We start from the raw sequence: 16206 nt of genomic DNA, 5'->3' as shown, positions 1-16206 counted from the left end.
GGGGGGCATAGCCAAAAACAGGTGGAGAATGACTGTATGAAGTACTGCTGTGATGTTCTCCCTAATCAATATCACAACTCCTCCTTCCCTCTTGCCTCCACCTCTGACACACCAGAAGCACGGAATCATTGCCACATTGATCCGTCCATCCGCCAATAATGTTTCCACAATGTCACAATCCCACGAGCCGATCTCTTGTCTTTGGGTCAACTGACTTATCTGTGGGGCTTTTTGCATTACAGCGAACGCAGTTTATTGCACCTTCCCTGCTCCCTGCTGTGCCCCCACTCTCATGCCTGCTGAATATGTCCATTGCTATAGACCTCGAGGCTGTGCCCTGCTCTATTTCTCTATACATTCATTATAGCATAGCCAGGCTCAGCTCCAAATCAATCAATCAATTTGGTGATCACACCACTGCTGTTGGCCAAATAATGGGAAGAGGTTACAGTCGTACAGGGAGATTCAAGAACCTGACAGTTGGGAAAATTAACTCTCTTTGAACCTAGAGCTGCTGGTCTTCTTCCTAAAGAGGTTGTGACCATGGAGATGAGGTTCCTTTATGATGTTGGCTGCTGTGCTGAGACAACACCTCAGAGAGACAGGATTGAAGGCCTGGTTGGGTGATGCCAGAATAACAATCTTGTTCTCAACATCTTCAAGACGAAGGTGCTAATTGTGGATTTTAGGAAGGGGAGGCTAAGGGACTGCAGACCTGTCCACATTGATGCGACGGAGGTGAGGAAGGTCGGTTCCTTCATGTTTCTGAGAGTCCATGTATCAGAGGTCCTCTCCTGGAGACAGAACACTAAGGCAACTGTGCAGAAGGCCACTACCTCCTCTACTTTTTAGCAAGTCTGAGGAGATGTGCCTTGTCAAACTTCTACAGGTGCACTGTGGAAAGGATATGGACTGGTTCCATCACAGTAATTGATGTCTGGTAATTCACAGGGCTGCAGAAAGTAGCAAACACAGCAAGATCCATCGCAATCTCTGATCTCGCATCCATCGAAAATGTCCATGTGAGGCTCTGCCTCAAGACAGCAGCCAACATCATAAAGGAACCCCATCACCCTGGTCATAACCTCTTTGGGAAGAGTCGTTTAGGAACATAGGAAGTAGGAACAGGAGGAGGCCAAAAATGGCCATTTCAAGCCTGCTCCGCCATTCAATACGATCATGGCTGATCTAATTTATGACCTAACTCCACCTACCTGCCTTCTCCCCATATCCCCTAATTCCTCTATCATGTAAAAATTTACCTAACCGAATTTTAAATATGTTTAATGAGGCAGCCTCAACCACTTCCCTGGTTAGAGAATTCCAAACATTCACTACTCTCTGGGAAAATCTATTTTTCCTCATCTCTGTCCTAAATCTACTCCCCCGAATCTTGAAACTGTGTCCTCTCATTTTAGTTTCCCCGGCCAGCTCAAAAAACCTTCCTCCATCTATCCTATCCCTACCCTTCATAATCCTATATGTTCCTATAAGATCTCCTCTCATTCTTCTGAACTCGAGCGAATACAATCCTAGACGATTTAATCTTTCATCATAAGTCAACCCCATCATCCCAGGGATCAACCTAGTAAACCTCCTCTGGACCATCTCCAAAGCCAGTATATCCTTCCTCAAATATGGAGACCAGAACTGGACACAGTACTCCAGGTGCGGTCTCACCAGTACCTTATACAGTTGCAACATGACCTCCCTACTCCTGAATTCAATTCCTCGAGCGATGAAGGCCAACATTCCATTTGCCTTCTTAATAACCTGCTGCACCTGCAACCTAACTTTTTGTGATTCATGCACAAGCCCTCCCAAATCCCTCTGCATAACAGCATGCTGTAGTTTTTCACCCTTTCAATAATATTCAGCTCTTTTATTTTTCTTGCCAAAGTGGATCACCTCACACTTACTAACATTGTACTCCATCTGCCAGACCTTTGCCCACTCATCTAGCTTAACTCTCTCCCTCTGCAGACTCTCCACATCTTCATTACAATTTGCTCTTCCACTCAATTTGGTGTCATCCGCAAACTTGGCTACACCACATTTTGTCCCCTCCTCCAAGTCATCAATGTAAATGATGAACAGTTGTGGGCCTAACACCGACCCCTGCGGCACCCCACTTACCACTCTCTGCCAACCTGAAAAACTCCCATTTATCCTGACTCTCTGCCTCCTGTCAGACAACCAATTTTCAATCCAGGCCAATAGACTTCCCCGGACTCCACTTTCATATAACTTACTGAGAAGTCTCTTGTGCGGCACCTTATCAAACGCTTTCTGGAAATCCAAATAGACAACATCAACCTGTTCCCCTCTATCCATCGCACCCATTATATCCTCAAAGAATCCTAACAAGTTTGTCAAACAAGATCTTCCCTTTCTAAAACCATGCTGCGTCTGCCTGATTGAACCCTTATGTTCCAAAAGTTTCACTATTTCATCTTTAATAACGGCTTCAAGCATTTTTCCAACTACAGACGTCAAGCTAATTGGCCGATAATTTCCAGTCTTCTGCCTACATCCCTTCTTAAAAAGTGGCGTGACATTTGCTGTCTTCCAGTCTGCCGGGACCTGCCCAGAATCCAAGGAATTTTGGTCTATGACCACCAATGCATCAACTCTAACTTCTGCCATTTCCTTCAGAACCCTTGGATGCCTATCATCAGGACCAGGTGATTTGTCTGGCTTTAGTCCCATTAGTTTTTCCATCACTACTTCCTTTGTAACAACTATTTTATCAAGGCCCTCCCCAACATTCGCATCCTTAACTCCACACTTGGGCATGCTGGACGTGTCTTCCACCGTGAAGACTGACACAAAATATTTGTTTAATGCCATTTCCTCATTTTTTGCTACCAGTTTTCATTTCTCATCCTCCAAGAGTCCTATGTTAACTCTGGCCACCCTCTTCCGTTTTATATATTTATAAAATTTCCCCAACAACCTTCAGGTTCTCGAACCTCCCCAAACTACCATAACCATAAACTTGCTCTGGCATTGCAAAGGGATCTGTTCGCATTATTACACTATTTCACTTACTGAACTGTAAGAGTGAATATTATCTACCTTCTATATTTATTACTTCTTTCCATACTTTGGTCATTATGTATACTACTGGAGTATTTTTTACATGTATCTGGCTGCAGCAAGAATTTTAGTGCACATGTATATTGTCCTATGTGTATGACAATAAACTGTAGTGTTTAAGAGAATTTGTAGACGGACACATGCAGGAAGTGGAGGGATACGTATCATGTGCTAGCAGCTAAGTTTTAGTTTAATTCAGGATCTTGTTTGGCGCAGACCTATAGAATAGAGGTCCTGCTCCTGTGTTGTACCGTTCTATGTTCTTGAAAGCTCTTCAGATTATTAAAAGGAGTTGGACTGTTTCCCTGCAGGAGGCAGTCTGTTGCCTGATCCAGCACCTTGAGTCAATCAAAACTGAGAACCAGGAGCTCCGGGAAGAGCTACTGTGTCTGATACACCGATCCCGGGTCCTCCGTGAGCAGCAACTGGAGCTGAAGGAACAGCAAAGCCGGTTCCTCCAGGAGAGAGAGTATTGCAGCAAGCTGAGGACACTGCGGTCCAGGAAACAGCTCAGCTGGTCGCAGATCGAGGAGGTGCCATTGTCCAAGGGGGAGCTAAAGGTTCAGGAACAGCCACTGGTTGGGGAGACCAAGGAGGAGCCAAAGCCAGAGAAGCCATCGGACAAGGAAGTGGATAATGAAAGGAAGGCGGAGGCAGACAGCAGGTAACTGGAGTACATGGAAGAGGCTGATTTGGAGACAGTACCAGGAAATGATTCACAGAAGCAGAAGTCACCTACTCTAGTCACTTCCTCTCAGAAAATAAAATAGTTTACAGAAACTGCAATACTTTCCGTGTCATGCAAGTCCTCTGTTTTTGATGCTTTCCCATATGTATCCATTTTTCTCTCTTCATGCATATTAAACTACTGCACCTTGGGTCCGAGTAATATCTTCAAGTAGAATACTATCCCCAACCCCAGTGCACGATTGACCCAATGATCTCTCCAGTCACCTCTTTTACTCAGCTCCACAGTGGAGGCCAGTGTCAGACAGGAGAAGGATATGGAGAAGGCTAACGGTCGTGGCACAGCAGGAGGCAGAGGGATTAGTGGTGGAGTCATCTTGTGGGTCAGATGATGCAGTCCAAAGCTTGTACAGGCAGTCCCCAAGTTACTGGAGGGGATGGGAGTTGAGTTGCCAGAAAGCAGTCCGCATCAAGATCTTCCACAAAACAAATCTGCACATACGTTAAGAAATGCGAGTTAAAAAAAAAAGTCATTTACTCTTTTATCACATAAATTCTGTGAGAACAAATTTTATTCTGTTTCTCAAATTGTTGGGCAGTGAGTTGTGAATTCAGAAAGGGCCGTTCAGATTATGCCTGTAGTGAGAGCAAGAGCAGAATTCGGAATGTAGCTCGAATCCCGCGCTGTCTGTAAAGAGTTTGTACATTCTCTCTATGTCTGCGTGGGTTTTCCCCGGGGGCTCCCACTGTTCGAAACATACCGGGGATGGAATTCAAATTGGGCGGCACGGGCTCAGGGACTGAAAGGGCCTGTTACTGTTCTGTGGGTCTAAATTTATGCCGCATCTCAGTGGACAAAGCACGTGCTGCACAACGTTCCACTGCTGGGAGCTGAAAGAAAGTGGGAACTCCCTTAGGCTCTTGAAGGTCAATTGAGCAGAGAATGAAGTATTCGGGTCTATGGCATGTGAAGGAGGTAGGCAGGGATCAAGTGAGGGTATAGCAACACATGGCAGAGAGGGTAGAGCATGTGGCCTGGAGGGATAATTGTGGCTGCCAGACATATCTATTGAGAGTGTGGAACTACTGGAGGTTGAGGGAGGAGGAAGGGTATGGAGGCTGCAAAATTGCATGCAACAGAGCTGGTAGGTTGCACATGAGATTTGAAAAACCTGGCTTCAATGAGGTCAAAAGCTAGATACTTGATACAGTTTAGGTAGAGAGTTGAAATTGCTGCGATATAATGCAGATATGGCTGTGATCTTTGAGGTGGAAGTAGTTGGTGCTCAAGCCAAGATGGAGGTCAAATCGTCAAATGATAGATGCCTTTTATTTATACAAATTCCTCTTCCTACAGAGTATTCCTGTTCCGACAGAGTGACAAAGCATTGACAGCGCTGCAACCCATTTCAGAGGGTAACATCAACATGATGTTTCATTGCTTCCTTCTTTCTAAGCCTTCTTTGTCCATGCCTGTTGTCTGAAGTAGTATTTGTGGTTGTATGTATTCTCCAAGTGCTTTATTAGACGTTTTAATGACTAGTGAATGAATCCTGGACTGGAAAGCCTCCTGCTTTCGTGACTAATCCTGACTAATTGGTTCTACAGAGGTAAGTCACACCTGCTTTTGCTGGTGCCTGTTCATGTCATCAGTCTTGTGTTGACACGTTTGCATGTCCCCAGTGTGTAAGATATTATTTTCAAGTTCAAGTTTATTTATCATCCGGCCCTCGGTGCAATACTTCAAAGATACATACAGACATACAAACGATACATATGCACAATACGTATATACAAATATATCTTGGGAAGGCAATGGTCCTCCATTCTGGAGACGTGACCCACCCAGCGCAGCTGGATCTTCAGCAGCGTGGACTCGATGCTGTCGGCCTCTGCCATATCGAGTACTTCGATGTTAGGGATGAAGTCGCTCCAATGAATTTTGAGGATGGAGCAGAGACAACGCTGGTGGAAGCGTTCTAGGAGCCGTAGGTGATGCCGGTAGAGGACCCATGATTCGGAGCCGAACAGGAGTGTGAGTATGACAACGGCTCTGTATACGCTAATCTTTGTGAGGTTTTTCAGTTGGTTGTTTTTCCAGACTCTTTTGTGTAGTCTTCCAAAGGCGCTATTTGCCTTGGCGAGTCTGTTGTCTATCTCGTTGTCGATCCTTGCATCTGATGAAATGGTGCATCCGAGATAGGTAAACTGGTTGACCATTTTGAGTTTTGTGTGCCCGATGGAGATGTGGGGGGGCTGGTAGTCATGGTGGGGAGCTGGCTGATGGAGGACCTCCGTTTTCTTCAGGCTGACTTCCAGGCCAAACATTTTGGCAGTTTCCGCAAAACAGGACAGTTATATGGCGAGCTCTCCACTGGCCACCGTGACAGAGGTGCACCAAAGAAGAGGTACAAGGACTGCCTAAAGAAATCTCTTGGTGCCTGCCACATTGACCACTGCCAGTGGGCTAATATCGCCTCAAACCATGCATCTTGGTGCCTCACAGTTCGGCGGGCAGCAACCTCCTTTGAAGAAGACCGCAGAGCCCACCTCACTGACAAAAGGCAAAGGAGGAAAAACCCAACGCCCAACCCCAACCCACCAATTTTCCCCTGCAACCGCTGCAACAGTGTCTGCCTGTCCCGCATCGGACTTGTCAGCCACAATCGAGTCTGCAGCTGACGTGGACTTTTACCCCCTCCATAAATCTTCGTCTGCGAAGCCAAGCCAAAGAATAAATATTACTGTTAAATAAATAGTTGAATCATGGAAGGAATTGTATAAGCAGTTCCTTTCGTCGTTCAGCATTGTTCCTGCCCGTGGGAAGATATATGATATATGATAACCACAAGAGAAGTTCAACTGGAGGTAGATTAGGATCCCATTTACTGACACCATCCTGAGTATCCATGTGGGTGTGATGTGAGACAGTGGAATTTTGAGCATGCAGGTACCCCAGTGGTTCTCAACCTTTATCTTTCCCCTCACATCCCACTTTAAGTAATCCTTATGCCATCGGTGCTCTGTGATTAGTAAGGGATTGTTTAAGGTGGGATGTGAGTGGGAAGGGAAGGTTGAAAATCACTCCTCTAGACCCAATTGTTACTGAAATATTTTGCTTGAGAAAAATTGTGATTGGCCCATTTCCTTTGGAGTTCTGAAACCGTGCACATAACAAGTCAATGAGGGACAATTAAAACAGTGGTTTTCAAACTTTTTCTTTCAATCCCTTACTAATCACAGAGCTTCGATGGCATAGGGATTACTTAAAGTGGTGTGTGAGTGGGAAGAAAAAGGTTGAGAACCACTGAAGTACCCTGAGCTCCAATGAAGTGGTCAAAGTGAGTTTGTTCAAGTTCTGGAAGACAAATGCTTCCTTGTAGTCATACCCTCACACATCAGCTGGAAAGAGTGCAGAAAAGATTCAGAAGAATGTTGCTGAGACTGGCAGATAATGCAGTACATAAAAATGCTGGAGAAACTCAGCAGGTCACACAGCATCCATAGGAAGTAAATAAAGGGCAGTCAACATTTCGGGCCTGAGCCCTGCATCAGGAGGGCTGCTGCAGGACCTGCTGAGTTTCTCCAGCACTTCTGTGTATTGCACAAGGCCCCAGTATCTGCAGATGTTCTTGTTTACCTCCAGAGGCTGGAGAGACTGAGACTTCACTCCTTGACATGGTCGTAAGAGCTGAAGGAGACCTGATAGATTTTAAAATCATGAAGAGTACAGATGAGATAAATAATCTGCCTTTTTACCAGGGCAGGGGAATCTAATACAAGAGGGCATAGATTTAAGATGAGAGGAGAAGATTTATAAGGGACCAGAGGGGTCGTTTTTCCAGAGGGTGGTGGGTGCCAGAAGAAGTGTTAGAAAGGGGACAGTTGTAATGTTTAAAGGGCAGGTGTGCGGGTAAGAAAGTGTTAGAGGGATAAGGACAAATGGAACCTTTCAAAATTTTCGATATATCTATCTTTAACACTCCAGAAAATGAAGTCTTAACCTGTTTAACCTTTCCCTGAAAACACGATGCTGGAGAAACTCAGCGGGTCAAACAGATACTTCATAAAGGGTCAAAAAACAGCTCAAGCCCGAAACGTTGGTGATATATCTTATCTTTGCTCTATAAAGTACCTTGTTTGACCGGACGAGTTTCTCCAGCATTGTGTTTGTACTTCAACCACATTGTCTGCAGTCTTCTGTTTTACTTCCTTAAATGTTTCCGGTAACTCACTTCAAGTCCCAACAACATCCTAGTGAATTTTCTCTGAATACTTCCAATCTTGTAGCTTTCCTGCAGTTCAGTGACCACATCTACACACAATCCTACAAATGTGTCCTCATCAATGTCTTATAAAACTTTCCTATAACATCCCAACTCCTGTACTCAATACTTTGATTTATGAAGGCCAATATGCCAAAAGCTTTCTTTACCACCCTATCTTCCTGTGTGTAGAGCTCGTCGAAAGAACCAAAGACTTGTTGATCCAAACCAAGGCTTTTATTAGCAAAAGACCGGAGCTCTTCACAGGTGGCCGACCAGTCCAGAATGATCCGACCTGGCTAGGGACACAACCCTTTAAGGCCCAGGTAATAGGTGTGGCTTAGCTCTCAGCCAATCGCTGTAAGCACAGTCTAGATACAGTAACTATATACACTATGTACATTGGTGATCTTTCTTTTCTTTGGCTTGGCTTCGCGGACGAAGATTTATGGAGGGGGGTAAAAGTCCACGTCAGCTGCAGGCTCGTTTGTGGCTGACAAGTCCGATGCGGGACAGGCAGACACGGTTGCAGCGGTTGCAGGGGAAAATTGGTTGGTTGGGGTTGGGTGTTGGGTTTTTCCTCCTTTGCCTTTTGTCAGTGAGGTGGGCTCTGCGGTCTTCTTCAAAGGAGGTTGCTGCCCGCCGAACTGTGAGGCGCCAAGATGCACGGTTTGAGGCGTTATCAGCCCACTGGCGGTGGTCAATGTGGCAGGCACCAAGAGATTTCTTTAGGCAGTCCTTGTACCTTTTCTTTAGTGCACCTCTGTCACGGTGGCCAGTGGAGAGCTCGCCATATAACACGATCTTGGGAAGGCGATGGTCCTCCATTCTGGAGACGTGACCCATCCAGCGCAGCTGGATCTTCAGCAGCGTGGACTCGATGCTGTCGACCTCTGCCATCTCGAGTACTTCGACGTTAGGGATGAAAGCGCTCCAATGGATGTTGAGGATGGAGCGGAGACAACGCTGGTGGAAGCGTTCTAGGAGCCGTAGGTGGTGCCGGTAGAGGACGCATGATTCGGAGCCGAACAGGAGTGTGGGTATGACAACGGCTCTGTATACGCTTATCTTTGCGAGGTTTTTCAGTTGGTTGTTTTTCCAGACTCTTTTGTGTAGTCTTCCAAAGGCGCTATTTGCCTTGGTGAGTCTGTTGTCTATCTCATGGTCGATCCTTGCATCTGATGAAATGGTGCAGCCGAGATAGGTAAACTGGTTGACCGTTTTGAGTTTTGTGTGCCCAAAGGAGATGTGGGGGGGCTGGTAGTCATGGTGGGGAGCTGGCTGATGGAGGACCTCAGTTTTCTTCAGGCTGACTTCCAGGCCAAACAGTGTGATAGATATGTACTATCACACTGTGACGCCAATTTCATGGAATTATGTATCTGTATTCCCAGATCCCTCTGTTTTGCCGCACTCCTCAGTGCCCTACCATTTACTGTGTATGACCTATCTTGGTTTGACCTTAAAAAAAAACACCTCTCACTTGTCTGCATTGAATTCCATCTGCCATTTTGAAGCCTATTTTTACAGCTGGTCCAAATCCCTCTGCAAGTTTTGAAAGCCTTCCTGGCTGTTCACTAAATCTCCCATCTTAACATAACATAACATAACAATTTACAGCACGGAAACAGGCCATTAGGCCCTTCTAGTCCGCACCGAACCAAACACCCCTCTCTAGTCCCACCTCCCTGCACAACGCCCATAACCCTCCATCTTCTTCTCATCCATATACCTGTCCAACCTTTTCTTAAATAATACAATTGACTCCGCCGCCACTATTTCTCCTGGAAGATCATTCCACACGTCTACCACTCTCTGAGTAAAGAAGTTCCCCTTCATGTTACCTCTAAACCTCTGCCCTTTAATTCTTAACTCATGTCCTCTTGTTTTAATCTTTCCTCCTCTTAACGGAAATAGTCTATCCACATCCACTCTGTCTATCCCTTTCATAATCTTAAATACTTCTATCAAATCCCCTCTCAACCTTCTACGCTCCAAAGAATAAAGACCTAATCTGTCCAATCTCTCCCTATACTCTAGATGCTTAAACCCAGGTAACATTCTGGTAAACCTTCTCTACACTCTCTCCACTCTGTTTATATCCTTCCTATAATTAGGCGACCAGAACTGTACACAGAACTCCAAATGAGGCCGCACCAACATCTTATACAGTCTCAACATCACCTCCCAACTCCTATATTCCATGCAATGATTGATAAAGGCCAGCATACTAAAAGCCTTCTTCACCACCCTATTCACGTGAGTTTCTACCTTCAGGGAACGATGTACCGTTACTCCTAAATCTTTCTGCTCTTCTGTATTCATCAATGCTCTCCCATTTACCACGTATGTCCTGTTCTGATTCTTCTTACCAAAATGAAGCACCTCACACTTATCAGCATTAAATTCCATCTGCCATTTTTCAGCCCACTTTTCTAAGCAGCCCAAATCCCTCTACAATCCTTGAAAACTTTCTTCATTATCCACTATTCCACCTATCTTAGTATCGTCTGCATATTTACTAATCTAATTTACCACCCCATCATCTAGATCATTAATGTATATAACGAACAACAATGGGCCCAATACAGATCCTTGAGGCACACCACTGGTCACCGGCCTCCAACCTGACAGACAATTATCCACTACCACTCTCTGGCCTCTCCCTTTCAGCCAATGTTCAATCCATTTGACTATCTCAAAATTTATACCTAAAGACTGCACCTTCTTAACTAACCTTCCATGTGGTACCTTATCGAAGGCCTTACTGAAGTCCATATAGACAACATCCACTGCGCTACCCTCATCCACATTCCTAGTCACCTCTTCAAAAAATTCAATCAGATTGGTCAAACATGACCTTCCTCCCACAAATCCATGTTGAGTGCTCCTGATCAGACCCTGTCTATCCAGATGTTTATAAGTACTATCTCTAAGAATTTTCTCCATTAATTTACCTACCACAGACGTCAAACTTACAGGCCGATAGTTGCCAGGCTTCCTCTTTGAGCCACCTGCAAACTTGCTGATCCAATTACCACATTATCATCCAGATCATTGATTTAGACGACAAACAACAATGTTCCCAGCACCGATCCCTGAGGCGCACCACTAGTCACAAGCCTCCAGTCTGAGAAGCAATTATCCATTCTCTGGCTTCTCCCATAAAGCCAATGTCAAATCCAGTTGACTACCTCACCACTAATACCAGGTGGCTAAACCTTCCTGATTAACCTCCCATGTGGGACCTTGTCAAAGGCTTTACTGAAGCCCCTGCAACACAGGAATAGTTTGGAGCTCTATAAGAACAATGACAAATCACCTGGAAGCAGTCTCCTTAATGAGATGTCATTTGTGAACAGATTACTCTCTTCATTGATCAGAGATATCACACTTGAGCAGATTGCTATTCTTAATGGTCTTGGGTGTAAGACATGAATAGTTTGAGGTTCTGCAGGCGCAAAGGGATGGTGCATGTGAGAGTCGCCTCAGGCTAGCAGATTGCCCTGCTCCAGGAGCAGAGATATTACCTGTGCAAACATCTCCAGTCTGCAGAAGCAAAGATGTCTCTGCCCATCAGTCCAAAGCTCTACCAAACCTCTTCATTTTGAGAAGTCTCCAATTACTGACAACCTCTCCGTCCCCAACAAGAACACCAAGTCATATCCCATGTGCATCTGTGCCCCAAAGCTATGGGCTATGATCCCTCCACGCTGCTAAGAATCCTGCTATTACCCATGTCCCCTGTGAAGTTCAACCTTCCAAAGGGCATCAGTTCACACTTGCCCAGATTGATCTCCACCTGCCCAGCACTTCCATCTGCCCTTCTCCAATCCCACTTCCACTGCGACTGCCAAATTATTCGTGCAACAACTGTGTGCGGCCTTAAGCTGATGCGAGCTCGTGATTTTTATGCCCTGCTTATTCTGCTCTTACCACACTCATGGTCAGTTGAAAAGGAAAGAAGTACAAGGGAGGTGACATGGTGGAAATGAAACATCTGTTTCTGTCAGTTACTCTTTAAAAGCAGCAACCAGAAACAGCACACGTAGGTGAGATGTCTTTGGTAAAAAGTTGTGGCTTGTGAAGGAAATATGCAAGAGTACTTTTAATAGTTCATGTTGAACTGAGTGAAGCCCAGTGTTTCTTCCTGAAATACATCAGTGCCTTGGAATTGTCACGGTTGCCATAGTGGTTGACTCAATGCCTTTACAGCTCCAGCAATCAGTATTGGGTTCAAATCCTGCGCCGTCTGTAAGGAGTTGTACCTTCTCCCTGTGTCTGCGTGGGTTTTCCCCGGGATCTTCGGTTTGCGACCACTGTTTGAAATGTACCGGAGGTTGTAGGTTAATTGGGTGTAAATTGGACAGCACAGACTCGTGGGTTGAAATGGCCTGTTGCTGTGTTGTATGTCTAAGTTTAAAAAGCTATCCAATCCGAATCTTGAGGGAACTCTGATCGCTAAATGATGGTAGATTTACAGAGCCCTCCACATTTGGGATAAAGACACTTTTTTTCCTTTTATTTGCCCCTGTGGTCCACAGTTTTAAATTTGTAATCAAACAATTCACATGCGAATAAAGTGCACATTCCAGATTTTATTCAAGGTTATTTGTTTATATTTTGGTTTGACCATGTAGGAATTACAGACTTTTTATACAGTCCCCCTCACTTCAGGTCACTGTAATATTTGGGACATACGTTTGAGGATTTTTCTTTGGCCTACCAGTCCCTTTACAATTACTGAGCTCACCAATACCCTCTTTCTTCTTATCCCACACAGTTAACATTGGTAATTCTGAGGTTTGGATGATGACTGTTTTTCAGCCTCATAACGGCTTCTTTGACTTTCAACTCTGGTCTTCATGTTGAAAAATGGCAACTGCAGTCTCCAAAGGTGATCAACAACTTAGAACCAAGCCTAGTTCTCTTATACCTGCACCAATTTAAACATACCTGAGTACCTGTGAAGCCAAATGTCCCAAACATTATGGTGGCCTAAAATGAAGGGACTAGGTATAAAAAAATTTCTACATAGTCAAATCAAAATGTGTACAAATAACCTTGAGTAAAATCTGGAATGTGCACTTTAATCACGTGAATTGTTTAATACTATGGAGCATAGGGGCAAATAAACGAAAAAGTGTCTTTGACCTAAACATTATGGAGGGCCCTGTAATTGGTCTGAAATGTGAACATATCAATCCATTTGAAATCCAATCTGACCACGTCACTTGCATTACCCTGAACGACAGTACTGTGAGCTACTGCCTCACACTTCAACAGGGCTGGTTCAATCCTGCTACATTTGTGGAGTTTGCATGTTCTCACGTGACCACTTCAGTTTCCTCCCTAATCCCAGACCCACTGTACATTGCCCTGAGTGTGTTGCGAATCTGGGGGGAATTGAAACAAATGTGAGAATGGTATTAGTGCAGAATTAGTACAAAAGGATGCTTATGGATGATGTGGACTTGGTGGGTGGAAAAGCCTGTTTCCACTTTGTCCAAATCTAGGACTATGCTGATTGGTCACTTTTGGTGTTGAGAGCAGTCAATTTCAGGTTTATTGTCACGTGAACAAAGTAAAACATCGGATCAGTTAGCATTGAGCAAAAACAACAGTTTTACTAGCGTGGTGTTCATTCAAGAGCAAAAAAGAACTATCTTGTATCTGGTGGTGTGTGATCACACTTCTTCCTTACAGGAGGGTAGGTGAAGAATGTACGGCTTGGGTGAGATGAGTCTTTTAATGTTGGTCACATTTCCAAGACAGGAGGCAGTAAGATGGAATCAGTGGGGGGGGGGGGGGGGGTTTGGTTTGTGTGATGGTCTGAGCTCCGTTCACATTCTGTAGTTTCTTCAGTCTTGGTGGAATCTTTCTTATACCACACTGTGATGTCTCCTATCAGGATGTTCTCAATTGTGCATCTGCAGAAGATGTAGAGGACATGCTGAATTTCTTCAAGCTTGAGGCACCGATGCACTTTCTTGGTCATCATGTCAATGTGGGTGGACCAAGTCAGGCTGCTGGAGAAGTTTACTCCAAGTAGCTTAAGTTGTTTACTATTTCCAACTCAGCACTTTTGCTACATATAGGGGAGAGAGCTTCACCCCTCATCGGGAAGTGTATGGCTAGCTCCTCAGTCTTGCTGACGTTGAGGAAGAGGCTGTTTTCCTGGCACTATCTCTCTTCTATATCCTGGCTTTTAAGTTCCTGCCTAGAGTCATCCACAAATTTATAAATGGAGTTTGAAGCAGCATCTGGCCACTCGGTCGTGGGAGTACAGGGAATGAAGTAGAGGATGGAACACACAATAGGTCCCTGGTGTAATTGTGGAGGTGCAGTCACCAATCCTCACTTATTGCAGCATGAAAGACAAGAAGTTGTGTATCCAGTTGCAGAGGGGTTGCTGAGGCCAAGATTAAGGAGTCTGGGATTGAAGGCAGAGCTACAATTAATGAATCATAGTCTGAGATGGGTGACCTTATTACCCAGATGTTCTAAAAGAGAGTTTAGGGCCAGGGAGATGTCTCTGTTGCAGTGGGAGGTGATTTGGAGTGAGTCAAGGCTGCGCAGGAGGCAGGATTAATTGGAATCTCTCAAGGCATTTCAGGTGAAACAATCCAAAAGATTCACATTTAAACTAAAGTTAGACCACAGTGGAATTTATCATAGTTGTTCAAGCAAGGGCCCATGCAACAAGAAATAGGCTTGGTAGCTAATGCAAAAAGTTAAGGTAACAATGATTTGTTGTCCATTATAAAGTAGGATTTAAAAATAGGAACAAATCTTGGTACAATTATACAAGGTCTGTCGCAAACACTCTCTCTGGCCTATCTCACCCTCTCCTTCCTTCCTCTGACCCCCAACCCTCTCCTGCCTCCCTTGGATCCCTCCTTACCTCCACCTCCTGATGCACCTCATTCTCACCTGGTCTTTACCATCTCATCCAACTTTCCCGTCTCAGAGACAGAATGCAGTCTTCAGTAGAGGCCTCAGCTTCACTCCCTTCACCCATACCTCAACAAGTGCCAAATTCTTCATCCATCAGCTTCATCTCTGTACCCACTTCGACAATCAGCATTCTCCACTCCCCCCACCCCCCTCTCCAGCCATAAATCTTTCTCCTCCTCCACCACATCCCCCCCCTCCAACCCATCCTGGACACCTCTGGCTGCTTTGGACTGTTATATTTCCAACTTCCTTCAACTTCATCAATCATCTCGACTTCACCACTCCTCTCACTCACTCCAATCTCACCCCCTCGGAATGCCTGGCCCTCCACACTAATCCTAACCTCACCATCAAACCTGCAGATGACAGTGGTTCTGTTATGGTCTTGCACCCTGACCTCTGGCTGAAGAAAGACAACTTCAGGCGCCTCTACTTATTTACCCACTTTGACGGGACCCCACCAAGACTCATCAAACTACCATCACATGCAATATCTCTGAACTCATCACTTCCATGACCTCCACCCTCACTGTTTCCCAAACCCAAATTACCCAGTTCTACCACCTACCCAAGATCCACAAACCAACTGTCCCAACAGACCCATCATTTCTGTGTGCTCCTTTGCCACAGACCTGGTATCTGCTTACCTCGACTCCATTTTGTCCCCCGATCCAGTTACTTCCCACCTACATCAGCGATACCTCATATGCCCTCCGTCATTTTGACAACTTCCAGTTCCCTGAACTTGCCCAGCCCCCCCCCCCCACCTTATCTTTACCATGGACACTTTATCCACCATGCCAAAGGCCTCAATCCTTCCTTTCTTCCTTGACAACATACTCAATCAGTCCCCCTCCACCACCACCACCCTTTTCCGGCTGGCAGAATTTGTCCTTCTCCTTTGATTCCTCCCACCTTCTTCAAATAAAAGGGGTAACCTGCCTTTTTGTTGGCTACAGGCAAGGCTCCTCAACTCTCCCTCTGCTTCATTGGCAACTACTTTGGTGCTGCCTCATGCACCTTGGATGAGCTTGTCGACTTTATCCCTTTTGCTGCCATCTTCCACCCCAACTTTAAATACACGGTCCATCTCTAGCAATTCTCCCCTTTCTCGATCTCTCTGCCTCCATCTCAGGAAATAAACTCTTGACAGTTACTACACTGATTCATACCCTGTCCCCTGTAAAGATTCAATTTC

The 16206-nt window shown here is 45.2% G+C and overlaps 1 protein-coding gene across 1 annotated transcript in view; it reads left to right on the top strand.

The window, feature by feature from the left end:
- ccdc166 (coiled-coil domain containing 166) overlaps positions 1 to 3885 on the top strand; it is a 51373-nt gene extending 47488 nt beyond the window's left edge. The window contains exon 9 of the mRNA XM_069923477.1: positions 3411 to 3885. Coding sequence (XP_069779578.1) covers positions 3411 to 3767 — 357 coding nt within the window. The 3' untranslated portion in view covers positions 3768 to 3885. The remainder of the gene's footprint in view (positions 1 to 3410) is intronic.
- The last annotated feature ends 12321 nt before the right edge of the window (positions 3886 to 16206 follow it).

The sequence above is a fragment of the Narcine bancroftii genome, chromosome 3, assembly GCF_036971445.1.
Source record: "Narcine bancroftii isolate sNarBan1 chromosome 3, sNarBan1.hap1, whole genome shotgun sequence".
In the NCBI taxonomy this organism is placed as follows: domain Eukaryota; kingdom Metazoa; phylum Chordata; class Chondrichthyes; order Torpediniformes; family Narcinidae; genus Narcine; species Narcine bancroftii.
This window is presented reverse-complemented; position numbering and strand designations above follow the sequence as displayed.